The sequence below is a fragment of the Paralichthys olivaceus genome, chromosome 20 (assembly GCF_024713975.1).
Source record: "Paralichthys olivaceus isolate ysfri-2021 chromosome 20, ASM2471397v2, whole genome shotgun sequence".
Lineage (NCBI taxonomy): Eukaryota > Metazoa > Chordata > Actinopteri > Pleuronectiformes > Paralichthyidae > Paralichthys > Paralichthys olivaceus.
In genome coordinates this window covers 11,152,501-11,179,806 of record NC_091112.1, presented here as the reverse complement: position 1 = coordinate 11,179,806, position 27,306 = coordinate 11,152,501, and the positions used below count along the sequence as shown (strand labels likewise).

At 43.2% G+C, this 27,306-nt stretch overlaps 2 protein-coding genes across 3 annotated transcripts; one reads left to right on the top strand and one right to left on the bottom strand.

Moving 5' to 3' along the window:
- The first annotated feature begins 1,379 nt into the window (after positions 1 to 1,379).
- itgb8 (integrin, beta 8) lies at positions 1,380 to 17,096 on the top strand. 2 transcript variants are annotated; one of them, XM_069516628.1, is made up of 16 exons: positions 1,380 to 2,036; positions 2,868 to 2,953; positions 4,644 to 4,815; positions 4,914 to 5,020; positions 5,803 to 5,942; positions 6,334 to 6,499; positions 7,642 to 7,800; positions 8,125 to 8,220; positions 8,994 to 9,086; positions 10,206 to 10,346; positions 11,667 to 12,066; positions 12,185 to 12,407; positions 12,507 to 12,610; positions 13,899 to 14,065; positions 14,237 to 14,335; positions 15,315 to 17,096. In XM_069516628.1, the coding sequence occupies exons 1-15, from the start codon at positions 1,952 to 1,954 to the stop codon at positions 14,315 to 14,317; spliced, it is 2,220 nt and encodes a 739-aa protein (XP_069372729.1). In that variant the 5' UTR covers positions 1,380 to 1,951; the 3' UTR covers positions 14,318 to 14,335; positions 15,315 to 17,096. The 2 variants fall into 2 exon arrangements, with proteins under 2 accessions (XP_069372729.1, XP_019945947.2); XM_020090388.2 differs by lacking the exon at positions 14,237 to 14,335.
- Positions 17,097 to 18,210: 1,114 nt separating this feature from the next.
- sp8a (sp8 transcription factor a) lies at positions 18,211 to 20,258 on the bottom strand. Its single transcript, XM_020090335.2, has 2 exons — positions 20,101 to 20,258; positions 18,211 to 19,592 (listed from the first exon to the last, which is right to left on the bottom strand). The coding sequence occupies exons 1-2, from the start codon at positions 20,119 to 20,121 to the stop codon at positions 18,372 to 18,374; spliced, it is 1,242 nt and encodes a 413-aa protein (XP_019945894.2). The 5' UTR covers positions 20,122 to 20,258; the 3' UTR covers positions 18,211 to 18,371.
- Between the last annotated feature and the right edge of the window lie 7,048 nt (positions 20,259 to 27,306).

Here is a 27,306-nt window from a genome sequence, read left to right as displayed (position 1 = left end):
GTGTGTGTGTGTGTGTTTAAGGTTGAGGGATGAGACCAGACCAGCGTGATAGAAAGCCCAGCAGACTGCTAACACAAACACACTGTGGGGAGAGAAAGAGAAAAGATAGCTGAGGGCAGGGAGGTGGGGGAAGGACTGACAGAGGAGTGTTTCATGTCGGCTTTACGAGTGTGACTACTGTCATTAAGATGCTGATGCTGACCAGTATTGACAGGCCATGGGAGTGTTTACATTAGAGTCCATTATCAAGTTCGCTCAACAGGGAACAGATCCATATTTTGTCCTTCAGTCGCCCACACAACTATTCTCTCAGAGCAGAGACTTGGCCTGGCTGGAGATGAGAGGGTTTGTGGATAAGATCTGGATTTCAGATGTTTCACACACTTAGAAGAACGGGAAAAAAAGGAAAGATAGTTGAACCAACTTCAAAAAATTACTTCCATGTGGTAAAACATAAATAAATTAGGTTTGTTCTTCAATTCAACAAGTTATGCTAATACAATTGTTGTCTTTAATTTGTAAAAATGTCATTCATGTGTAAGTTGCCCATTCAAGACATTTTCTTAGTTAGTCCAACAACTTTCTGTTTTCAGTGATGGGATGTTTGTATCATTATCATAATTAAGAGTGACTACTAAGAGGGCACAGATGGGAAGGTGTCAAACCCCCAACCCTTACAAAATTCCCTTTTTTTCAAATTATGTGAATGAATGAGAGGCAAGGCGTAGCATGGCCCATCTCCAGGCTCCTGACTGTTTAGGCTTCGTGCCAAGCAAAACATGTCTGTTTTATGTGCTGGACTACGCCAAAGATGGTAGACTGTTGTGCCTGTTGTCCTTGCTTGTCTCTTGTTTTCCTCCGGCTTAAAGTGTTGAGTTGTTTAGTAAGACTTTTGGCTCCTGCTCAGCGGAGCAGCCGGAGAGGCGAGGTTACTCCATGTCATTGGAATCTATGTACAATGGACCCCCCCCACCACCCACCCACACACACACACACACAACTTCCCCCATCCTCCTTTAGCACCGGCTTGTGAACCCCTTCTGCAAGAGCTTTTACTGACCCCCCTCTTTTTCTCCCTTTTTACCCCATCATCCATCTACACATGCTTTTCCCCTCACCCCAACACACGCACATACACACACACACACACACACACACAGGAGCCCTCACAGTGCAGTGAAACGGCTCCCTGAAGAGACAATATAAACATTAGTGTTCAATTCAAGGCCATGGGTTCACTCGGAATGCACCGACCACCACTCCTTCTCTCCTCCTCTCTCTCTCCTTATTTGTCTCTCCTCCCTCCCTTTTTCACTCACACACACTCTCTCCCTCTCTGATACAGCGTCGTTGCCATGGCACCGCCTGCCTGAGTCACTATACAGCGGTGGAAGCTCGGCCACACTCCTGGCTTTCACTGTGGGATGTTCAGTCACTGCGCGCCGGTAGAGCTGTTCGGTACCCGTGCCAGTGTGTGCGTACACGTGTAGCTCGGCTCGGCTCGGCTCGGCTCGGCTCGGCTCGGCTCGGCTCGGCTCGGCTCAGCTCAGCTCTGCTCTGTCCCGGGATGCTGAGGCGTCACCGTCACCTGTGAGAGGCCCAGGGGATCCGTCGCGGAAGCGGCCGGGGACACGTCGCACACCTGCGGCTGGATGGAAGTCGATGGAGCGACGCGAACCGCAGCCGCACTCCGCCGATTGCTTCACCTCCTCTCCTGGTCCACGGGGGAGCGCGCTTGTAAGCTGATTTGACCCGGGAATGTGAATACCTATCCGGGATTAGTGGGTTGTTATTGGGTGAACGAAAATGCCCCGCGGCTCCTCCGCCCGTCACTCGCGGCTATTGTTCGTGCAGCGGCGGACGCGCGGTACCCGGTCTCCCCTGGTTGTTCTCCAGTAGCTTCGCAGCCTCTGCCCCTGCGTCGGTGTCCCGGTGTGGATCGGAGGATAATATGACTTCCTGGCTCCGGCTCCCTCGGTGTCTCCTGCTCTGCTGCGTGGTGCTCGCTGTCTGCGCACAAACCTCCAGTGGTGCCGGTGAGTGAAGGCTCATTAGGGCCAATTAGGCGACATCATACACCAGCATTTAGCCTGCAACTGCTCCCAACCTCTTCTGAGCTCCCTGCTGAAGGGAGACATCTCCAAAACCTCCATTTAAAAGACTCCCATTTAGATCTAGGCAGCCTATATAGGAGCACACATGTTCAGGACTTTTCAAACAAATAGTCAAAAAAAATTTTAAACCATTAGAGCAGCCTATAAACCTATTTTCAGCATATATTGATCCATTAGAATTACAATCTAAATGCTTCACCTATTCAGGGGTTTGCCGGAGGCCAGGAGTGCTAATTGGGTCAGAGCTGCTTGTCAATGGGGGGTGTTTAATGATGCTGGAACCTGCAGCCTTTCTCTGTCCTACATTTTAGTCCCATAACTCACTGTAATGGCTCGCAAAAATCTGCAGTATAATTATTTTCCTGCTGATGTTAAGTATAAAGCAGTTTCACTCCAGTGATATTTGTCTGCATGTAGTCTGCACTTATTGACATAATTAATGTCTTCTGTGTGTTTGTGTGTGATTTTGGGTGTGTGTGGCTGTGGGAAATGATCCACTGCACTAATCAAACAACTCCAAGCACCTGTTCCCACACTCCCAGCCATTTGTCAACAACATGTCGTGCCTGATAGTCGCTGAAGAGCCTCCTGTGAGATGCAAAGTGGTGCTTCGATCATCAAAAGTGTGCATGAGATCTCTTAATATCCATGAGGCCCAGCCGCATGGCTAATGAGTGGTGACACACACACATTCTTTCATATGCTAATCACAGATCTCTTCTCTTCTCTTCTGTTCTTTTTTCTTCTCTTCAGGTGACAGTACTTGCAGGTCTCCTAGTATCACTACATGTACAGAGTGTCTCAGACGTGGACCACAGTGCGCATGGTGCTTCAAAGAGGTAGGGAAGTGTATAAAATGTCCGTGCGTGTGTGTGTGTGATGAACGTGGCAGACATTCAGCAGCATTCCTCAGATGACACACACTGAAGCTTTGATTCTGTCCACAGATGTGAATATAATGTGTATGTTTGAGCTTAGTGGCCGCCCCAGTGTCTGTGTGTGTGTGTTTGTGTGTGTGTGTGTTTGTGTGTGTGTTTGTGTGTGTGTGTGTGTGTGTGTGTTGGAGTGTGTGGGTGAACATTTCCAGCCGCCTGTGATGTTTTTGTATGCAATTGTCTGTGCTTTCTGAGTGTCTGTCTCATAAAAAGTCCATCCTGAATTAGCCTTGAGAAGCTGTAAAGCGTCCCAGACTCACACCACACACAAACACACAGGCACAACCTGTGGCTAGACAGGACTGCCAACATATGTGTGTGTGTGTGTGTGTGTGTTTGTGTGTGTGTGTGTGTGTGTGTGTGTGTGTTTACAGACTTCAGGTGGTTTCCCACCCTATGAACCCTAACCTTATCTGACATCATTAAGCAGGGCTGTGGTGCTCACTGGTGTGTGAAAGCATTCAGACACCCCCTCTCTAATCCCCTATACACACACACACACACGGAAAGTATAGAGCTCGTCAATGTGCATGCTCACACCCTTATTTAATGCCAGCTCAAGGGGCAAACTGTGTAAGGAAAGTCCCTGGAAGTGTATGTGGAACCTTCTGACAATCACAGTTGTAACAGGACAAATTATAGTCACAGGGACAAACACAAATACATTGAACTCAGCCAAGCATTCAGGTTCAGGATATGGTTACATTTTCAGCTACATTACATATACACAGCTTGCTCTTGGGCTATTTCTGTTTGTAATTCCAATTATTGGCCCCAATTTAGATCCTGTCTGTTTCATCTTGTTGCTCATGTCACACTTGTTTAAATGGACTCACCAACCAGGCCTGTGACACATAAACACACTCATATAATGGTCTACTTTTATGTTCAGCTATTGTGAATGTTTGTCACAGACTTAAGGACCAAAGGTCGACAATCCCCTGTAAAGCTGCGAAGCATGACACTAGTATTTTATTGTTGGAGCAGCTGGCTATTAGGCAGTGGTGAGGTCATCGGCTGTGTACCAAGATTTATTCAGCACATGGCTGATCAAATTATATCCTGTGTAAGAAAATAGTTAAGTGCCCCATCAAAACCAGATCCCTTATTTGCTCTAATTAGACCAATCCTATTTAATTTATTTATATAATCTGATCAGTTATATTTACTCTCTGGTGTTGTTTCTTCCGTGTAAAGCAGTTTATAACATTGTTACAAAAAAGTGCTGTAAATAAAGTAAATTAGTATTATTATTTTGTTTTATCTCTCTTCAGTGATCAGATGCACAGAGAGTAGATGGACAAAGAGGAGCAGTACAGGGAAATAGGAAAGTCAAATAGGAAAAGTAAACATGAGTATTATCACACATAAAAACAAAATATTTGAGTGACATACTGTGCATTCATAATGGTCATATATCTCTCTGCATCAGGAACAACGTGATTCATGTGTCTTAACTTCTGTCAAGCTGCTGTTTTGTCTTGTGTCTACTTTTCTATTTTCTCTTTTGTGAGTGTGTTTCTATTATTTGCATGATTTCTGTTCAAATACAACATATTAAGAGCTGATCACAGTTTCCATGTGTGACCCCCAGAACTTTCAGGATGGGTTGTGGCCAGGCCATCGCTGCGACCTGCCAGTAAACCTGCTAAGAAGAGGTTGTGGACCGGAGCTCATGGAACAGTCAGAGGTCAAGGTGGAGGTCAACGCCACCATGGGCAGCACACAAGTGTCCCCAGCAGACATCAGCATCACCCTCACACCAGGTAGATCAGGGACAACAACATTTTCATCACATTCTCTTGATGCTGCAAAGGTAAAATTGACAGTTTTTACACAGTGTGTTTTATATCTGTGTGTATAGGTTCTGAGGCCAGCTTCATAGTGGCTGTGAAGCAGCTGGAGCGTTACCCTGTGGATCTATATTACCTGGTGGATGTATCAGCGTCTATGCAGGAAAACCTGGATCATGTAAGTGTTAAACCACTCAGCTGTTCATTTAAATCTTCCTCTCTTTTGCTCATATTCAGGTTTTAATCTGGGTTATTACTTGAAAGGGTTTACATGCTCTCCATTGCTGCAGCTCCTCTTGTCAGCGTCTATCTGAAGTTCTTGGGTTTAGCTCATCTGTCTTTGAGGCCCCCCTCCTGATAAAGACCTGCTTTGATTGGCCAGCAAGCCGACTCTGTTGTTATTGGCCAACCGCTTCCAGTGCATGTAGGAAATGTCAACAATCAATGCATGCTTTAACTGGCTTTGTTAGGGGCGTGCCAGACTAGCCACTAGGCTTGTATTATGCAAATGTAGGGCATCCTGATGCTGTGTGACGTCACATTGGTGTTTTCTGTGGAGGAAAGGAGCTCAATTTTAGTTTTGCAGAACCTTTGCATACAAAAAAAGTCTTTATGACACAAGGAGAGAAAATAATCTAAAGCATAATTTGTCTCCTTTAAATATTTAAGTGTTTCACTTATTTTTTTGGAGGAGAAAGTGTATGACACATCTAAACACTAATAATGACTTAGTGACAGATCACTGATGCTATGAGAGGACTGCTTTACATTTGACATGGAATAAACATTAGAAATGTGCAAAATGAGATTAATGTGCATGTACTTAAATAGAGGAATGTTACAAAAATAAATGGAGATGCCCATTTTGTAGTATCTATCTGATTTGTATCTTTTGTGATTATCCTCCTATGCACCTTCTTTTCTTACCATTATTTGGCTTTTCCGACTCCTGCGGTCCAGCTGAAGACGGTGGGTGTAGCTCTGTCTCTTCGTATGACGGAACACTCCTCGAGCCTTTGGCTGGGTTTCGGCTCGTTCGTGGACAAACCTGTCTCCCCTTACATTAATGTGCATCCCTCCAAGATCAACAACCCCTGCAGGTAAGACACAGGATTTGCTTGTTTATCGATTGCTGGGAAAAAGAGGGTTAATCCTTTCTATAGAGCTTTTTGTCAATGTTCTTTCCATCAATACAATAGACCTTCAACACTGTCCAAGCCTGATCTCTCATTTCTCAGGAACATCTTTCTTCTCTTAATCTAAGCAAGCTGCCCCCATATTCACTCCTAATTTGTTGTAACTCATGCAGGGAGACTCATCAGTTGTTGGGGGTAAGACTGTTATGATGATGATGACCTGTACTGGGAGACTGAAACAACACACAGGCTTCTGGCATTTGCTTACTCTGGTGGTTGTTTTGGAGCTCTGCATTCCTGAATGTTGCAGTTAAACTCCTTTTTCTGTTGTTGGACTCGCTCTGTCTCCCACCAGTGATTATGAGATCCACTGTCGTCCGGCCCACGGCTTCCACCACGTCCTCAGTATGACAGGAAACATGAGCGAGTTCACGCGCGTGATTAAACGCCAGCGCATCTCTGGGAACATGGACACACCTGAAGGGGGGCTGGATGCTATGTTGCAGGCTGCTGTCTGCCAGGTGTGTATCCACAGAGGTCAGGCTTAAAAGATCAAGGTGTGTCAAGCAAAAGTGACACAGAAATATCTTGAATATATTGAGAAAAATGGGAGGCAAGCCCATATATGGTAAAAGAGGCATTCTTTCTGGGAGAATGGTGACTCAGCATTCAATAGTGCTGCTAGAATCTACTATTTAATGAGAACACATCTGGGGTATGGAAGACTGACACACACACACACACACACACACACACAGTCACAGTTGCTTATACTTTGGCTGCAGGGGGCCTTTGAGTCACAGCATGCAGGGGGCCCTGAGTAACCAGTCTGCAGGGAACACCACGGTGGTCATGAGGCTCGAAATAGACTCTCCATTATGTCAGGCTTACTTATGCGCTCACTGGGTTTCCTTAAATACACAGACATGCCCACACCGACCCAGTTTTCTCACAGGGTCGATGACGAGTCACAGACATAAAGCGGGAGACTCTGGCTGTTGGAAGAACCTCATCAGATTTTTCTTTTAATCCGGCTTTACAGTGAGAGCTGATCACCGAGAGAACTGATGTAGATCAGATGAGTAACATGTCTAAATGTGCACTTTCTTACCACATGTGTAAACTGTTTATATTACAAAGCGTGCACAAACAGTATTTTCCACATCAGCTTGTGTGAGTCTAGCATGAGTGCATGTGTGGGAATAAAGATGACGTGATTTGTAAAACCCCTCTCGTAAAGCAGAAAAGAGACAGAGATCTGCCACTGTGACTGGTTTGGTTAAGATATTAGTAAGTTTTAGCAGTTTAAGTCGCTCTCTGGTGAAAATCAAGATCGGTCACACATACAGTACATGAATCCAAATAAGCAGATATTGCAGCCAAAGTTCACAAAAGTTGAACTCTGCACAGAGCCACGCTGTGGATTTGCTTTGCCACAGAAAGTTAACAGTTTATAAGAAACTAATACCGTCACCTTGTGGGTGGAGCTCGATAGCTAGAGAAGGCAGAGCCATATTAGCATATTGATAGATTCCCATCCACGAAATGAGGATGGAAGCTTTGGAGTTACTTTTTTTTAGGGGGTTTAATAAGCTACAGGAGTTTTATATTTACTGCTAAACATAAAATGACATGACTTCTTTTCTTTCTGCTTTCCCTTTAGCGGGCTGTAGGTTGGCGACCAGAGGCCAAGCGTCTGTTGCTCCTGATGACGGACCAGCCATCTCACCTGGCCCTGGATAGCCGGCTGGCAGGGATTGTCACCCCACACGATGGTCTGTGTCACCTGGAGAACAACGTCTACACAGGGAGCACCAGGATGGTGAGTGGACCTGTCAGGGCTGAGAAGTCAGGGTAAGGAAAGCTACACTGAGGAATGTGTAAAACAGACACAGTCAGTGACGAAGTGGAGGGAAAATCGCTTACTGTTGGTTTACTGGGGTTTTTATTTGTCGAAACCCTTCGGCTATATGCACAGTACTTCTTAAAGCTCAAGTGATCACACATGGACTGTGTACATTTCTGAGGGGAAATTGGTTTTGTGGACTTAGGTTTTATCACTTTCAGGTGATGTACCTAAATACAGTACATTAAACTTGAAGAGAAGGTTGAGCTTTATTTCAGTTCATTGTTTTTTCTTTCTCAGGACCATCCCAGTGTGGGTCAGTTGTCCGATAAGCTGCTTGAAAACTATATCTACTCCATCTTTGCTGTTGAGAAGCAGCAGTACCAGTGGTACGAGGTAATGTCTCCTACACTTCCACTTAACAACAAGTACCTTCATTTGTAGCAGGGACAATAACCTGAGGACAGCCGCTCAAAGATTCGAAGGTTTCCCTACAACCTGTAAAAACCTGTTTCCTGCTCAAATTTATATCAAAAAATCCCTTTTGTTGAAGAGTTGGTATGAATCATAGACTGTATATTAAGATGGGCGACATGTCTCCACTTCTTCCCGCTATGTAGACATGAAGCCAAAACTTTCCTGGACACAAATGCTGGCCTCTTGTGCCCCAGACTTCATTCAGAGCAAGAGTGTGTGCAGTAGTGATCGGGGGATGGAGCCCCGGTAGCGACATTCTTCGCGAGTCAACCTCAGCTGTCAATCATGATGTTCCAGCTTGTTTTTATAGCAACAAATAACTAAATAAAACTAATATAATATCCTACTATTTAATGAGACCACATGATTCCATTTGACATGTATTTTGACTTTTTAGTTTCACCCATATCCCATCTGCTAACATGGAGGAGGCAGGATTTATGACCTATATTGCAGCCAGCCAGTGGCAGTTGAGAGGCTTTGGCTTCACTATTGTCGTCCTTCTTTAAATACAGTATATGCTCTGCACTTTCAGCTCTCTCCTTCAGGATCAAATATCACTTCATGAATAGCGTTAATATTAACTACTGCTACTGTGGTGTTTTTTTCTTTCACTGTTTTGAGGACTTAATATGACTTAATATAAAACCATCAAATCATTTCTTTACCCTAATCTCCCTCTCCTTCTCTAGGAGTTGGTGCGTCTGCTCCCTGGTTCCTACCTGGGAAAGTTAGGCATCTTCCAGGCTTCAAACATAATCGAGCTGGTGGTGGCTACATACAAGGTACAGAGCACTACACCCCTTCTCCTCTTCCTCTGCAACTTAAGAGAATAACATCTTCCTTCCTTTAAGATCCCTTAGTTCTCCCACAGAATATTATCATACCACAACAAAGAGAGGAACAAGTAAAATGTTGGAGGAGTACAGAATCACAGCATGAGCTGAATTCATGATCCCACGCAGTACGGGTTGAAAAGTTTTTGAGGCATTAGTCCACTGATCTGCTAAGACAACATGAACTCAGTTTTCTTTGGTGCTCGTTGGATCTCGCAGGCTGACTCATAGCACATTCCTTTATGCAGAAGAGGATTCTGAATTAGTGATCATAATAATAATAATCCAGTATGTTTCTCCATGTGACAACAGCTCATTCTGTATATCCAGGAGTTTGTAGACACTTACACAACTTAAACCCACTGAAATTCTGAAGCTTTCAGTCACTGAAGCTGATAATGATACAAAAAAACAAAGATGAAAACAGGAGGTTAAGGACGGGTAAGGCCTTCTGTCCATTCGCAAGTGTGTGTGTGTGTGTGTGTGTGTGTGTGTGTGTGTGTGTGTGTGTGTGTGTGCACATTTGTGTGTGTGTGTGCACATTTGTGCAGTTGGCAGCAGCATAGGCTATAATCTTGCCTCGGGCACAGCGGTCCATTGTTTGCTTCGGGAATCTGCCGAATCCACAGATCCGGGTGCACAGCCACACTGACACACACACACACACACACACACACACACACACTCACACAAGCAGCAGAGCCCGAACAGAAGCTTGCATTATAATAGCTATCAGATCCCCGTGGAAACCATGTGTCCTAATCATGGACGAATACAAAGATGCTATTTTTGGCCCCACCTCCTTGTTCCCATAAACCCCCGCTGTATGTCAGAATGAAAGCAGGACAATGAGGGCTTCCTGGGGACATGTGACAACTTTAATTAATCACAGTTTCAGTTTATTCAACCCTGCAGATTAAAATTTAAACTGCCACTGTTCTCCCTGCTCTATTTCATCCCATTCCCATGCATCCAGGATAAAACGCTGCAGGCTTTAAATAATTTCTTGGATGTCAGGTTATAGCTTTGATGTTGCATCTTCGTCTCTTTCACCCTCGCTCCTCACAGAGGCTGTTGTCAGAGGTTGCGGTGTCAGTTTCAGTGGAGGACGAGGCAGTCAGCAGGTACTGGGTGTCCGTGTCTCCTCTCTGTCCCAACGGGTCCACTGCCAAGGACCAGAGCTGCTCGGGAGTACAGCCTGGCCAGACGGTAAAGACACATACATACATTCAGTACACACACAATGAGTAAGACTTTATCTTAAGGTTAATCAGATTTACTTATACAGAAATCTTTGAGTGAAGATCCCAGAGAGGACATTTATTGGTTGGATTGGATTACTTTGAAGCACAGAGACTTCTCTGAGAGCTTTACGTGACGGACAAGATTTGGTAAATAATCCAAGTTGAGCGGATTACAGGCTGTATTTAAGAGGAAAACATTTTCACGTGATATTGTGACCTATTTCATCCTAAAATCCTTACTTTGCCTTATATAAGGGCCCTTATGGAAACAAATTCAAATGTAGAAACAATTTGCTGAACATCCACTGCAATCCCCTGATCCATTTATCCACCAAAAGAGGCATCCTGCATACTCTTCAGAGCTTTCTTGAAACTTCTCGGCAAAACACAGGAGCTTATTTGGTTGTAAGTGGAGCATTTTCACTACATTTCAAAATTTCCTCTCTGTTCACTCCCCAAACTGCCTGTGAGACTCCTCTCCTCCTTAACCTTTTGGGACTCTTAAACAGAGAGCTGCTGAATCACCGCTCCACAGTTAGTCCATTGTGCAAAGTGAGTTTGTGCAGCCTTTTAATCCCTGGGTGAATTATAGAAAGTACTCACACTTACCAGAATCGAGATAAAAATCAATCAAAAAGGCCTAATTGCTTGTTTAAAGCTTTGACACGCACAATTTTCCATGTAAACCACATCGACAGAATAATCATTCAAATTAAGTTACAGTCTGGTTCCTTATGCGGCTATTTGAGCCTTTAAGATTTTAGATTCCGCAATGAGATGTAACATGTAATGTTGTTCCTTTAGATTTACAGCAGGAAATGACTGCTCCCCAAATGTGAAGCCTGGCGTCTTGATTTTCCCTGTTCTCTGGCTACAAAATATGTCATAAATCCTGTCTCCTCCATGTTAGCTGATTGGATATTGACCAAACTAAACAGTCAAAATGCCCATCAGAAAACTGTGTACTCTAATAGTGTTAATTCATCTTTTTTGGTTTTAGATTGGTTTTATGTCATTATTTGATGCTATAAAAACTGGGTGAAATGTCATGATTGACAGCTGAGACTGACTCACGATTGGTCAAGCACGTCTTGTGAGATCTGGCCACCATCGCTCCATTTTAAATACAGTCTGTGATGCAAACACATGATAACATTGCTAACATGCCGATGATAAAATGGTATTATCTCCAAATTACAGTATGTATACATTACAAAATGTATATATAGTGTATATTGACAAGAATAGTGGTAGCTGGTATTCACATCTTTGTCTTCCCGCTCAGGTTTACTTCAATATCACTATCGGCCTGCACTCTTGTCCTGACGATGGCGAAGATGAAGACATACGGGTCATGGTTCATCCTATGGGTTACAATGAATCCACTGTCGTTAGGATTCACTCTAAATGTCGCTGCAGTTGTGGACCGACAATGCGCTGTCATGACGACAGCCAATCAGCGTGCACAGGCACCCAGGACGGCGCCAATCAGGAGCAGAGGCCAGACGACAGAGATTCAAACTGGAAATGCAGAGCTGATGGATCTGATGTGGACTGCAGTGGTCGGGGAGAATGTGACTGCGGGAGGTGTGTGTGTGAACAGAGCAGGCTCGGGACAGTATATGGGAAATACTGCGAGAGGGACGACTTCTCCTGCCCATATGAAGGGGGACTTCTGTGTGGGGGTGAGGGGGACACACTTATGTCAAGATATTAAAAAGTACTAATATGAGCACTTTTGATGACAAAGACTGCATTTTTTAATCCGCGCTTTCCCTCCTGTCTGTGTTTGTCCCCTCTCAGGACGGGGTGTGTGCGTCTCAGGTGAATGTCTTTGTGACGACGGTTGGACTGGTGAAATCTGCAGTTGTCCTGTCTCCACAACAACCTGCCAATCATCCAACGGCTTGCTATGCAGCGGGCAGGGAAGATGCGTGTGCGGCAAGTGTGTGTGTGACGACCTCCGGTACTCTGGGGACTTCTGTGAGAAATGCCCTGCTTGCCAAATCACCTGCCAATCATATGGGTACTTGTCCATTTCTGTTCCCCTCCACAAAGCATGATGGGAGCTTTTACAGAGATTTTGTATTTGAAGGTGACACACTGTGTTGTCTGTTTACTCCAGGAGTTGTGCAGGCTGCCACTCTTCACATGCTCTTGCACAGAAAGAGGCAGGGTCCTGCAACAATACCTGTGCACCACTGAAGGGCTACATGGATAATATGTCAGGTAAAACCAGTTTAGCCAGTATGATCTGATAATCATAGACTGGTCTGATCCAGCTTCACATGAGCACAGGACCAGGTGTAACACACACACACACAAACACACATATGCTTTCATTCAAGGTCACTTCCGTTGCTACCACTGCTGCACTACTGCACCCTGGTGTATTTGAGTCAGCAAGACGGCTGTCAGTGTTACAGCTGTATTTTACATTTCCCCTCAGTTCCCAGTTCACTCTCTTGATTTAAACATCTACACACACACACACACACACACACACACACACACACACACAATTTAAAACCCACTAGTACACACACATGCCCTGGGTTACACACACACATTATTGCACATCCAAGTGTTACAGTTCATCCCCGCCTTCCCAATTTTTGGAACAGCACTCCTCATTGTCCCCCACTCCACCCCCTTACTTCCCCCCAAGCTCACCGCCCCCCTACAGCCAACGGGACACTCTCTTCCTGCTCACGCCCACCCCTCCTGGGTGCTGCGGGAGCCAGGTCTCCATGGTAACCATGTTACAAAATGACAGAGCGGTCTTTGGGCTCTTTGTGCAGAGCAATGAGCCCGTCATCCGCACATGCTCTACAGCAGATACACAGCGTGCTAACCATTCAGCACAGCACCCCCTGGCACAGCAGCCACTGAGGCACAGATGCTGATGTACAATTGTGTTTATTTTGTCTCCTCTGGCCCGTTAATCATCTCATGGCACCTCACATTTATCTGGTCCCCCTCAGGAGGGTGCCTGACCAACAAACTATATATAAAGTAGTTGATGCTCATTTCAACCAGACCAGCTAAATGAATAGTCACATCTTTATCAACAACTTAATAATTATATGTTTAGCAATATTCTGTATGTGACATTATTCAAGTCCATTTTTCTACATAACAAACACTTTGACTCTTGATAATCGAAGCACATTCACTTTAAATATGTGTGGGATATATTATATATAGTATTTTTAAATTATTGAATCAATGTACTGTTGTTATTATCACTGCTGGTACCAGTGCTGCTGTTCTTTGTCTATCTATTAAGTTTTAGACGATGAGAGTGAAGATATTTTTAGTTAAGGAGAACACCTCGTCCTTCACTGTCTTCAAAGTGCTGTTTGAGGATTAAAACTTCAGTGTGTGGATGGGGTCACAAGGAATCACTGCACCTACCATTTGAATTTCAAATGCACATTTCAGTGTGTATCTTAAAGTAACGTATGTGTTTCTGTGTCCAGATTGCTAATGACCTTAATAATGTGTGTCTTCACAGAGTGTATGAGCAGCAGCCGGTTGGTGGGAACATTCCTCAGCGTGTGTGCACTGACGGTGCTCTGCGGGCTGGTGGTGGTGGCCGTGTCCCGCTTGCTTCTACAGAGAAAACACAGCTTGTCAAAAGGGGGCGCTGCTGAGGCCGGAGTTTATCACTGCACTGGAAAGGTTAGCTCTGGAGGTTTTTAATTAAGCGAGGGGAGCCCCCTAGCTGCTTAAGGGACCATCTAAATTCTCTAAATAGTTTCTCTAAAGTGAACTGTCCACTAGAAACAGGACAGAAATCTGAGAGCGTCGTTGAAGGTACAGCTGTATTTCATATTTCCTCTCAAATCCCAGCTCAACATCTCCAGCATCCAGATTTGTGACTTTACAATGATGTACAGCACCTTTGAGAAGGAGGAGAAGATGGAAATTTGAACAAGAGCGAGCTTTCTGGTGACGTGTTTGCCTAAACTTGTTTGTTGTGTTTTTAAGTGTTTTAAGTGGAAACTCCTCAGTTATTGTTCCCTGCAGATCATCTTAATGAGCCCACAGATCATAGACCTGTCACGTTACAGTGTTTCCACTGTAACGTTACCCTCTCAGGGGACATGTGCCTCATATTTTGAGCTGAAAGTTGTAAAACTCTTCACTCAGGCATCATATAATGTAACATATGATCACCATCTATTTCTCAGGTTGAATGTTTAGGAAATCCACTTAATATAAAGGAGCACTACAGTGATCTTATGTCAGATTCAATGTACGAGTCCCTGTGACGGCTACACAGTGTGGCTCTGGAGTCTCAAAAAAAATGTATATCCAAGTGAAAGCTATTTTTTAATCCTGGTTTGTGCATCTGGTTTTTGAGAACATCTGAGAATGTAATGGATATACTTTTAATATTGTCAGTGCACAGTATTTTTAGTTCTCACAATATCCTCAAGCCATCGTACAACCACCTCGAGTTGTCATATGATTAAGTTATAAACACAGAAACCTTTTCCGACTCGCCCTCCATAAATGCAGCTTTGTGAAAATATTCCATTAAGTTGCATTGTGGGAATTGTAGGACTCTGTCTTCATGGACTATAGGTTTGCATTGATTTTTATGACTTTTCTTCAAAAACCAAGTCCTCATAACATAAATCATTAAATTCTAAGACATGTTTTCAGGTTAAGTTAAGTTTAGATAAAGGTTGAGGTTTAGGTTGAGGTAAGGGTAAAGGTTAGGGTGAGGCAAGTAGTAACTATGGTTAAGGTTAGAGCAAGTCTCCAAAAATCCAAGTCGATGTAAAGTCCTCTGAAGTGATGCAGGCACGAATGGATTTGTGTGTTCATGTGTGTGTGTGTGTGTGTGTGTGTGTGTGTGTGTGTGTGTGTGTGTGTGTGTGTGTGTGATTATTACTGACACCATATTTCTGTCACCCTCCAGGACCTGTCCTACATTCCAACAACCAATGAGAAGACAGTTACCTACAGGAGGGACCAGCCACCTGACCGCCCTGTGGAGATGCACATTCAGGTTCCCAAGATGCCCCTGGGTGACCCCTGGCAGTACTAGGCCGAGGTCAGAGGTCATGGGTCAGAGGGAAGGCGTGTAGAAGGAGAGTTGAACTAAAAGGCTTCTTTTCTGTCTCTGAACCTTCAAAAAACTTCAACCAGCTCTATGTAGAGACACTGATAATGGTTAAAAACTCAAAACTGTACAAAGTCTCTTCGACTGTGTGACTAGCATGGCCAGTATTCAGGAGATGGAGATGAATCAACGAGCACAAGTCCCCCGACCTCTTCTTCCTCTGTAGCAGCAGCGAGGCTTCTTCTTCTTCTTTAGGCTACAGGACGATCAGTTCGTACTTTCTTAGCCCCTAATCTCCCAATTACTGCTCAAATTTATGGGCCCATGTGTGTTTGTGTGTGTGTGTGTGTGTGTGTGTGTGTGTGTGTGTGTGTGTGTGTGTGTGTGTGTGTGTGTCTGTGTGTGTGCTGCTCAGATAGAAACCTTGGTGGTCTATCTCTGCTTTCTATTTACAGTAAAGACACTACATGTTATAGAGTCGTGTGACACTCGAACACCAACAACTCTACTGTTCACCTGTTTTAGCCTGCCCCCTTGTGGTCAGCTTGAGGTACGAAATTTCCTCTCAAATAATACTGTGGACACATGACTGACCTCAGCTGAATTGTTTTGGGATGTAACTCATGACGAGTGAGTCTTCATTTTTATTTGATTAGACTTTGAGTCACATGTGGCGTATACCTGCTCTTAAAGTGTTTTTTTAATGTCCCTTTATATTTTGTTTTTTTTAACTGATCAACTGCATTGAACATTGTTTTATGTCATTTTATTTTCATTATATATATATATATATATGTATGACAGTATAGTTTCATATGATTGTCTGGTTAGACTTGCACTCAAACAATTGTTTTTGCATTATACTACTGAAAACTGAGGTCTCTGAGGCGAGAGAGCTGTAATGGCGGGTCTGAAATGATTTGTTTTCTATTCTTTGGGCATTAGAAGGCATGCGAGTGCATTCAAAGCAAATGTATCAAAACCACAACACTGGAATAACAATGAACTGAAAATCAATATGTAAAATATTGATGGCAAGTGTATCATCAAATGCCTGAACATTCGAACACTCTGTAACAGCCACAGAAACATGTGCATGCATCTGCTGATCATCACTATCCAGAGCTGTAGATATGTTTGGAGGCAGAGAGCAGCTCCTGGGCAAAGGTACAAATCAGCCATAAAGGTACGGAGGTGGACTTTCTCTCCTCAAACTCCTAATGCACTAGATCCTCTGGATCCACAATGCCAGTTTGAATGGCATCTTATGAGACTTTTGCTTCCCCCAATCCTATTCTTTTTTATTTAACGCAAACTTGTTTACAGCAATAGCTGAACACTAATTATTATTTATTGTGATTTTATTATTATTTCTTTCTCTTATCCTGATATGTTAATTGTGCTATTTTATGACAAGGCTACTTGAGTAATGGGTAGTAAGCACTCTGTGTTTATGAAGACTGGTCTCTCTTCCTAACCCAGAATAATACAGCAATAAGGTAATAATCATCTCATCTCATACGGGGGACTCAGTTTGGAGTAACAACAGCACTTTTCTGTGTAGTATTACTGTCAAATAATGTGACTGTAGTTGCGTAGCATGAATGATTTTGTAACAATAAAAATGTGCAAGATTTTTTTAATCATTTCTTTGTGTTTTGCAGATTTTCTGCAACAACAGGTTTTATTGAATTTATTTATTCATTCTTTAGGAAAAGTTTGTTATAAAAAGGCCTAATGCATATAACAGATATTTAATTCATTATAGTACCTCATCAAGTTACTCAACATTTGACTTTCAATGTTGACTGTTCAATAGAATTTAAGTTTTTGTGTTAATCTGTGCACACAATGTACAAAATGTACAAAACTTTAGGTTGTGACCAACTTTTGTTTTCAACTTTAATATCAAGAACCAACTTGGTCCAAAACAAAAGTTAGTGTCCAAACTGAACACTAGGTGGAGATACACACTAAAGCAACTGATATATTTATTAATATATATATAACGATATACTGATCACTGTAAACATTTGCATAAATATTCAACTCTACAGGTTTAACAGTTAAATAGTTCTGATGTCAGTCTTTATCACCATAACAACTTCAATACCTTGATCAGGTACTTTTAGTTTTTACAAGCCTCAGTTACACACCAACTCAAAAGAATTATACTTCAAATAAAGTTGTAATTTACTACATTTAATAGTAAATAATGTCAAAACCTGCACCAGAATTCAACCAATCAAAGCCAAACATTTCTCAAAGAAAAACTGGATAAAAGAATTTCAAGTAAAAAGAAAAAACTCTCTAATAGTGGGATTAATGGCCGCAAGTATTCCTCCACAGTTTCACCTTAATAGTCAGGAAGGATAATGGATATTAGTTAAACACTGTTTTAGATTTGTTAATCTCAGAAAAAAGTTTTCTTTAATTAAAAATTACAATAAAAAAAATGCTTTGGTTATATTACAGGCCTCTGACCAACAGGCCCAACATCATATGTAAATATATGCCAAAAACGTCCCGTTTGATCAATAGGAGTTATAATCATGACAAACAGGCAAAGATCAGTTATACAAAATTATATCAACGAAATATATATTTTAAAAAACCTTTTATGTAATGGCTTTAAAGATGAAATTCAAAAAATTGTCAAGAATAAAAACGAAGTGAAAGGCTACTTGTTTATTTCTAACTGAGAATAACTGCAGAATAAATAAGACATAACAAATCTTCAAATAATACAACATTTATAAACTGTTTGGTAAAAATTTATTTTGCAAAGAAGGCTACAAATATGATAATTGAGGTAAAGACAGTGTTTATCCACAGCTGAAGTTCATGATAAAGTGCCATTTCAATTTGTAAGTGTTCGGGAAATCACGCTCTATGCGTTTGTATTTGTGGGATTTATTCCACCGCCCTCTGTCCCTCACCGGGGGGGACAGTCTCACGCGCGGGCAGCCCGGGGGACTGGCTCGGGCTCCCGGACAGGCTGGTGTCCGTGTCGCTGTTCGCTTTACCGAGTCCCGCGTCGCAGCCTTCCTCCGAGCCGTCTGCGCTGTGCGTCCTGACGTGTTTGCTCAAGTGGTCGGAGCGCATGAACCGTTTGCGGCAAACTGAGCACTCGAACCTCTTCTCCCCGGTGTGCGTGCGCAAATGCCGCTGGAGCTCGTCGGAGCGCGTGAAGCGTTTCCCGCAGAAGAGCCAGTTGCAGACGAACGGCCTCTCCCCGGTGTGCCAGCGCAGGTGGGCCTTCAGGTGGGAGGTCTTGCCGTAGACTTTGCCACAGCCTGGGATGTGACAGTTGTGCAGGGCCCTCCGTCGCGGGCTCGAGCCCCCCTGACCCAGGCTCTCCGCCTCGTGACAGTTCGGGCAGTCACACGTGGCTCTGCCGGAGTAGCGCCGTGAGGAGGAGCGGGAGGACGCGGGCAGAGACACGACAGGTGATCCAGTTAACGCCCCTGTGGCCGTGGACTCGGTGTAGGAACCATGAACTGGAGGCCTGAATCCGTCAAACAGGTTCTGCGAGGTAGGGAGCATGTGCTGAGGCGCACCGGGGCTGAAGCTGTAGTCAGTGCTGTAGCCGCCCAGAGGTGAGGGTAACCGGGCAGGGGGCTGTGCGTCCACCCAGCCGGAGCCCATGTCCCACCATGCAGAGGATCCGCTACCGACTTCTCCCATCGGTTTGAACCACGACTCATAGGGATGTGCGTGCATCCTGGGATATATCCCCGCAATACCTTCCACCGAAGAGGGGAACTTGGTGAGAAACACAGACCGCTGCGCATGAGTGGGATCGTGTACATTGCTGTCTGACGACACGGTGGTCTGGTACATCGAAAAATCGTTTCCAAAAGGAGAGTTGGCTGTGGTCACTGAAAAAGCGCTGGAGGTCTCTGTCAGTCCGGGCCCGCCGCTCCTGGGTGTCCCAGAGGGAACCCCAAGCGACGTGAGGCACATGCCCAGGCCGCTGGTGCCCGGGGCGCCGCCCCTCCACGAGTGGAAGCCCTTTGCGAGTCCCGTGGTTCCGTCGGAGAGAGCAGGGGAGCAGGAGGGTCCGGCCTCACCGATCCTGCTGCAGGTGGCGGCCAGCATGGCCAGCGGAGTGCCGCCCAGCCGAGGCTCCTCCTGAGGGAAACAACCACACGTGGAGACTTGTCACTCCAGAGACCCAGCTTAAACAAGCTGTGCGTAATTACGCACAAAGATACCCTAGTCATCTGTTGCTACCCTTTTCAATCAGTTTGCCTCACATGTCTTCAAACAACACCGACACTGCAGCAGGTAAACCTTTCATGTACGAATAGAAATAAAATGGATCACACTTTCCTCCATTAGATGAATCCAGTTACAGTGACAATGTTTTTAAACGTAACCAACTCTTTCATTTAAACCACATCTTAACAGAAAGGGACGAAAACAACTGCAGATCTTTATTATGACTGAAGAAAATGGTAATCGTCTAGTTTATTATCATAGACTGTGAATATTATTGTTACAGGGACATTAGGTGGTAAAATATTGCATTAATGTAACTGCGATACACTGAGCTATGTTAAGATATTAAACCGAAATAAACGAAAAGCTTTTGCAATTTCTTCGTAAAATCTGCTTACACAAATAAATATAAACTTACCTGGAGCAGTGTAGCAGCCATGGTCCGTGCTGCGCTGTCTTCTGCTGAGTGTGTGTGTTGGTGTGTGAGGAAGAGAGGGAGTACGTGTGTGAGTGTGTGTTGTGCTCGCAGTGGCTGTCTGTGATGAAAAGTGTGTGTGAGTGTGTGTGTTTCTCTGCGACTGCTGTAGTTGTAGTTTCCTTGTGTCTTTGAAGTGTCCGCTGACAGCCTGAGGACCAATCAGAGGACAGCTCGGACTGTCCGAGGACATTTACGCTCGTAAATTATAAAAGCGAAATCTCGCGAGGGGAGACGATGTTGGATTTATTATTGTTTTTCTTTTCTCTCGGACATCAAGTTAAGTCAACTTTTTTGTAAAGTTTCGTTAAAAACGACAGATGTTTAGTTTAGTTTAGTTTAGTTTAGTTTAGTTTCGTCTAGTCTAGTTGAGTTCGGTGCTATACAATACAATTTTACAAAACAATTCACTGATACAAATTCCATTTACAAAACCTTCCGCATAAATAACATAACATAACTACAGAGGATGGCCACAGCTAAAATAGGGAGATACATAAAAGGATAAAACAAAAGAGTGAAATAAGATAAAACCACATGAATACAAGTCTAAACCTGTTTTAAAAGCCAGAGAGAAATAAATCGTTTTTCGGGTGTCAAAAGTGTCCAAGGGTTGGTGAGGTCCTGATGTGGACGAGTAGACTGTCGCAGAGTTTATAGGGTCATTTGGTTGAAAAGTGTATGGTAAGTCTTCAGTTATTTATTTGTTAAAATTAATAAGAGTAAAATAAGATAGAATCACGTTTTCAAACTCTGTCTCCTAAAATGTATCCAACAAATTCACACAAAATTCTAACAAATCAACACTTTCCAGACAGGGGGACACGGACAGTTTTAATCAGTGCTGGTGACTCAACTACTGTATACTCAAGTACATATTTGAAGTACTTGTACTTACTAGTATTGGCATTTATGCAACATTCTACTACACCACTACACCTCTAACAGAGATATTGTACTTTTTACTCCACACTTGTCTGAGAGTTTTAAAGTGTAAACCATTTATCTCCAGATGTGTTGATGTTGAAAGTTTGTGATTAACTGAAGGATGACGTGTTTCTTTATGTGTTGAGATAATTAGTATAAAAGCGTCTTGCATCAGGTAGAAATTGCATCTTCACAAAGCTGAAAACAGGCTGTTTTTCTAAAATTCATAAAAAGTTAGGACTTTTATACGTATGGCGAATTATTGTGGATTATACTGCAACAACAGTGTATAAAGTATTTCAAATGAGCTCAACTATAAACAGCAACAGCAGTAAAATGCAGCAGGAATATTAATCCAGAAACACCAGATAGAAAAACATTTTACTGCATAAAAAGAATGTTTATTTTATGTTCATTTTGCTGACGTTAAGGTTTTGAATAGTTGTAGTGCAGTATTATAGTTAAAGTTTGGAATTAGTACCTTTACTTAAGTAAAGGATGTGACCACTTCTTCCAGCACTAGTTTTAATTGAGTGTGTCTTTCAGTAAAGGTGCTTCAGGGTCTTGACAGTCTGAAGCGACCCGACCTGATGTGTCGGACAGAAACACTTTGTCTCAGTTCCACAGGCTGTTGTTTTCACTGATGTTTTGAAGCCACGCAGAGGGAGAGGCTGATGAATGAGAGGCCGGCCCCGTCCGTCCCATCCTGTCCCTGGGGCGTATCCAGTCAGCCCTGGGGGAGGAGAGGGAGGAAACTACCACCACTGCCTCTGCAATTTCATCTCATTCAGCTGAAAACAAATGTTGTCTTTAAAAAACTAAAACGCCTCTTCCTGTCCGGTTTTTCAACTTTGCAAATCATTTAAACGCAGCAGTTAATCATTTAAACCAAGCTCGGACTCAGACTATGAACTGCGAGCAACAACTTTAATAACTTGGGTGTGAAGGTTTAAATACTTCCAATCCTTTTCAAGTCATGGATAGTTAGTCAATATAGTGACGCACGCCCTGGAAATAACCCAGAATTATCCCCGGCCTCTAAAGCCATCCTATGTTCAAAAGCACATGCAGAGGGAGCGTTTCATTTGAATTTCAAATTTAATAAAACAGCAAGATTTAATCAATTTCACTCATTGGTTTGGTATTAACTGCCTCCCTGTCCTTCCCTCGTCTCTTGTTCTATGAGCAGCTGGAATGAAATCAGCTGACGCACGCACACACACACACACACACACACATACACACACACACAGAAAAGTTAATCACATTCCAACCCAGCATTCACACCATGTGATTGATAGTGGGCAAGATTAATATTGGTGATGCTGCACAAAGACAAACGGTTCACGACAGCAGAAGAGAGCTTGAATTTCTGTCTGTTCTTTGAAACTTTAAATGTCTTCAAGTCAACTTCGCTTCCTCGTAGTTTCTGCTCTCGTGAGGACTGTCCACTGTAGTTTGGGGATTTTGAAGAAGTCAATTGCGAGTATTCACTTGACAAATCAGATTAAAATGAGCTCTATCAGGGATCTATTTTTATTTCATTTTGGGAAGCCCCCAAACACTAATACACAGCCATAGCAATGGACAGGAGAAAATCACACTCTCCCACGCTGAGCCCTGTTTCCCCCCACAGCCTCAGGCGTGGCTGAATGCACAGGTGGAGTCTACAGTAGGCCATCATCCCTTTAACCTGATCGCCATCCTCACGAGCCACCCAAACAGCTGTCCCTCTTTTAGAAGCATTCTTTTCCCACACTGAAAGTGTGTATGTGTTTATATGTGTGTGTGTGTGTGTGTGTGTGTGTGTGTGTGTGTGTGTGTCCTTTAAAGACCCCCAATGAAACCCTGTCTGAGCCCCAACCTGTTCCCTTAGCGATGATAATGACCACATTATCACGCGCCATCGAACGACAACAAAAAAGATTGTCGTGTGCTTTCCAATCACTTTGTGGGCACTGAGACAGAAGAGAGTGGAAAGAAAGGAGTGAAATAAAGATCTGGCACTTCTCTGGGAAAGGGGTGGGTGAAGTGTTTTATTTCTCCTTGCTGTTTTCCTCATCCCCTCTTTTGTTGCCACAGCGATAGTCGCAGTGATCCAGAGGGCAGCACAGCCATCTTGGTCAGCTTCCCCCCGCTGAGACAATTAGTGGGAGAATCACAAAAGTCAAAAGACGAACGGCTGAACATACATTCATTACAATCATCCATTTGTGAAAAAGAAGGAAAAAAATCCCAAATAGGTTGGAGATTCTGTGCCGTCTTTTTGTGAATCTGTGACAATTAAGATATAATTAGTAAAACGATTCAAAGTTACATCTCTACCCTTATCTGTACATTAATAAATGTTCATTTATACAAGGACAAACCAACAGCAGATACTTTTTAGTTTAAAATAATTTTCTATCCCTATCCCTACTAAAATAGCAGCATATAACACAAAAGTCTGCAAGACAATACATTAAAACATGGCACAAGACACAAGCAAAGCAGGAAATGATACTTTATAAAAGATTATACAATTAAATGCCATAAAACAAGCACCAGAACATTCCTGACAACATGACTCATCTCTCTATAAAAAGGTTGAGCTTGAGTCTGAAAATGATCCCTGTCATGATTCATTTTAGGAAAAGTTCCCTATGTCATGTACCCTGAATATAAAAAGCAGTTAGTTAATTGATGTTATTGTTGTATGAATTAATAATATTGGTGTAATTTTGATACTCCTCCCATAAGTTCAAATTTGAGTCTTGAAATTTGTTCATGGATGGAGAATAAAAGCTGTGGTCAATCTGTTAAAATGGATTCCAGTTAGCTAGTGATCATTACTCAATAACAAAACAAAAAACTCTCCTCCAGAATAAGCTTCTTCTCCGCTGTAGATGGACAACAAAATAATAGTCACCACTGGATCCACTGTAAGAGAACGAAATCAAGCTAACTACAGCTGCTCCATCCCCTTGATGTAAGTGTAGGGGCACTTGGCAGAGAAGATTCACCCAAAGGTGAACTTTTTTTCCAGGTGAGCTGTGTGCCAGGATGTGCCTGGAGCAGCTCCTCCTCGGCTTCCTGTAATTACTTTGTGGAGAGGGGGGGCGCGTCTGCCGTCTGTCAGCACGCCACAGATGGACGACTGTGGCAGCACAGTCAGGAAAAAGTGATGAAAAAGAAAAAAAACATTCACATAAGCGATTTTACAAGATCCCTCGTTCATTTGCACTTACAGAATCAATAGGATGGCAGAGCACATACCTCCAATAACACTGTCCCCTTACATTCAATCAAGCTGCACCAGATTTCACACACACAATCAAAATCCAAGAATTCTTCTCTTGGAAATTGGGGAATACAAAAAAGAACCCTGTCTTGCAATGAAAAGAAATTCCTGGACGTGCTACTTTGTCTGGATCTATACAAAAATGAACAGGTTCAGAGAGTATAATCATAGACTAGTGCAGGGAAATACTAGTAAAACAAGGCATAACAAAGGAGTGCTCACATGACTAATATTGTTGCATGCAGATGCATATTTTTCATCAAAGAGAGCTTCTCCTTCACACATACACACATACAGGGGTCAGAGAGGGCATGTCTCATCTGTGTTTCTTTGCAGCAGAACTGAGGGAAACATGGATTAAGTAATTAGACTGTGGCGGTGCTTCATTCACATTCATGCATACAGCACATCTACATGTGCCAGGAGACACACTCATTCATAAAATGAAGGGACATAATGTGTGGGGGAGAACTGCTTCATAGGTGAGGAGAGGGGAGGCCTCTGTGTGTGAGAGGCAAGTTTGGGCTGAGGGTAAATTGAAAATGCACTTTATGAGTAGCGTCTCTTTGTTACACACACACACACACACACACACACACACACACACACACACACACACACACACACACACACACACTTAGGTTTGGGTTGATGGATGCCCGCGGTTTGTTAAGTCATACATCACAGAGGTCATTTAACCTGCCAACACATCTGCTGTCTCTGCCCTCAGAAAGAGAGGAAGAGGAGGGAAGAGGAGAGAGATTTATAAAGGCGGTGAAGGAGAGAATTATGCAGGGTGAGAGAGAATGAGGCGGTGATTAGTAACTGGAGTGGACGAAAAGCTCTCATTCTATGTAACTCCCCCCTCTATAGCGCACACACACACACACACACACACACACACACACACACACACACACACACACATTGTGCTGCAAAATAGCATCTTTTTAACAAGCATCCTCACCAAAGCTGCTTGCGTTATGAGTTTCTCCGCCGCGCCATCAACTTTAGTCTTGTCTCTGTTAACTACTGACAATAAAGTTGCAGATTTATGTCGAGGAAGTCGCCCTGCATGCCAAGATATTAATGAGATGCCTCTGAAGGAGTCGTCTTCATCGATTCCTTCAAATCCTGTTGACGTTTGGTGGCTCGGTCAGACGTTTCAATGGGATTGTGTGTGTGTGTGTGTGTGTGTGTTGATCAATCATTTTATCCAATCACATTGCCTCTGAGACAGCGCATTATAGTTTCTACTTATATTTAAAATACACATGTCTAAATCACATACAACAATAAAATATTCTTGTATGGGGCAGTGAATGGGACATTATCTTATTCTATAGCATTACATCACACTGTTTGTGCCCATTGACATTACAATATTGGACCCTAACTGTTGCACCTCTAATCACTGAGACGTTCACTCTGTCACCACCAATCATTTCACTTTTCACATGGTGGTAACAGGTCTGTTCGCAGAACAGCACAATTTTTCTGATCATCATCTCCCGTCTCCTCGCTCTGCTCTCTTTTCTACTTCTACCTGCTTTCTCAGTGTTTTAATCGTCAGTGGTCTTTTGATATCTTCTCCAATCCACAAAAAAAGACATTTAAAGGCCATGTCAGAGTTTTAATAGTCGTATGTTATAACGTATATTACACTATAGCTTTGCCAACCATTTTCTTTTTTGTTCTTTCCTCTGCCAATATCAATGAATTACTCTCTGATAAATCAATGAAAATGTTGAAAAACACTGAGCCGCGCCCTCGATCAAGATCCGCACCAAAATCATTTGTGTCGTGCCCCACCCCCCCCACACAATTCCATGGAAGTCAGTTGGGTAGTTTTGCAAACAAACGGCAGAGTCTGCAATGTAATCTTATGGGGCAACAGCGAAAGTCCACGAAATGCCCACTAAAAGTTATTTTTTCACCAATAAAAGGCTCAGATTGTTATTCTGGGTCTTAGCTAAGAGTCTGGCAACATTACACATGTCTTGCTTAATGTCTCTGTGTCTGTATTCTGTCGCTCAGACAAGTCGGGACAATGCTTCATCAACATTGTCCACATCAGAAAAAGATTCAGCCATAATCATATCTCTCTGTTGAATCCAAATTACTCTCGCTCATGTTTCCACTTCCATCTTCCTGCAATGACCCAGGTCTCATGAGACTCAAGAGTGAGACATCTCACTGAGCGAGACCGGTTTACCAAACTTTTAGTGGACATGTCACGGACTGTCCCGTAATATTACAGTGTAGCCACAGAGGCAATTTACAGTTTTTTGTAAGTATAGGCTACCATTAATATACACACCTGCATTTATTAACATGGGGCCCAGGTTGAAAAAAAAACAGGAGTTCCCCTTTAACAAGGCTGTTCTTTGAACCTACAGGACTTCTTCTATACTACATTCTGGAAAAACCCAAGAGCGGCTATTGTTTTTGTTGCATCTGGCGACTGCTGTGTTAGTGAACATGCTAAAGTAGAGTGGATGCAGTATTAAACGTCTGTTATCATAGCCTATTTTTCACAGCTGACTCATAAACACACACACACACACACACACAGTTTCTGAGTTATACCTTCCTTGTCGCGGCATGTTTCACACACCAGAGGAGAAGGGTGATGATGGGGAGAGCGGGGGACTTAAGAAAAGGAAGGATGATGATTCCACGTTTTGATTTTGTAAGCTTTCTTTTTAGGCTTCCCTGAGATCATTTTCTGCAGCTGAAGTGTTGCTCAGTATCAACCACAGAAGAGAAGAGCACTCGGATGAATCTAACCACTCTACCTCTCTCCCACAAAAACTGCCTCTCGCTCTCTTTCCTTGATTAAATCCTGCTCTGACCGTGATCTCTGTTCTCTTCACCAATAACACTCCTCATCCCTCGTTCACACACACATACTCACGCACGCACACACACACACACACATT

Excerpts from the sequence above, each read along its gene's own strand:
- itgb8 (XM_020090388.2), top strand. The coding sequence starts at position 1,952 with ATGACTTCCTGGCTCCGGCTCCCTCGGTGTCTCCTGCTCTGCTGCGTG. Across the intron at positions 7,801-8,124 it reads ACACAGGGAGCACCAGGATG|GACCATCCCAGTGTGGGTCA; the intron begins GTGAGTGGACCT and ends TTTCTTTCTCAG. Across the intron at positions 12,067-12,184 it reads AGGGGGACTTCTGTGTGGGG|GACGGGGTGTGTGCGTCTCA; the intron begins GTGAGGGGGACA and ends GTCCCCTCTCAG.
- sp8a (XM_020090335.2), bottom strand. The coding sequence starts at position 20,121 with ATGGCTGCTACACTGCTCCAG. Across the intron at positions 19,593-20,100 it reads TGGCTGCTACACTGCTCCAG|GAGGAGCCTCGGCTGGGCGG; the intron begins GTAAGTTTATAT and ends TGTTTCCCTCAG.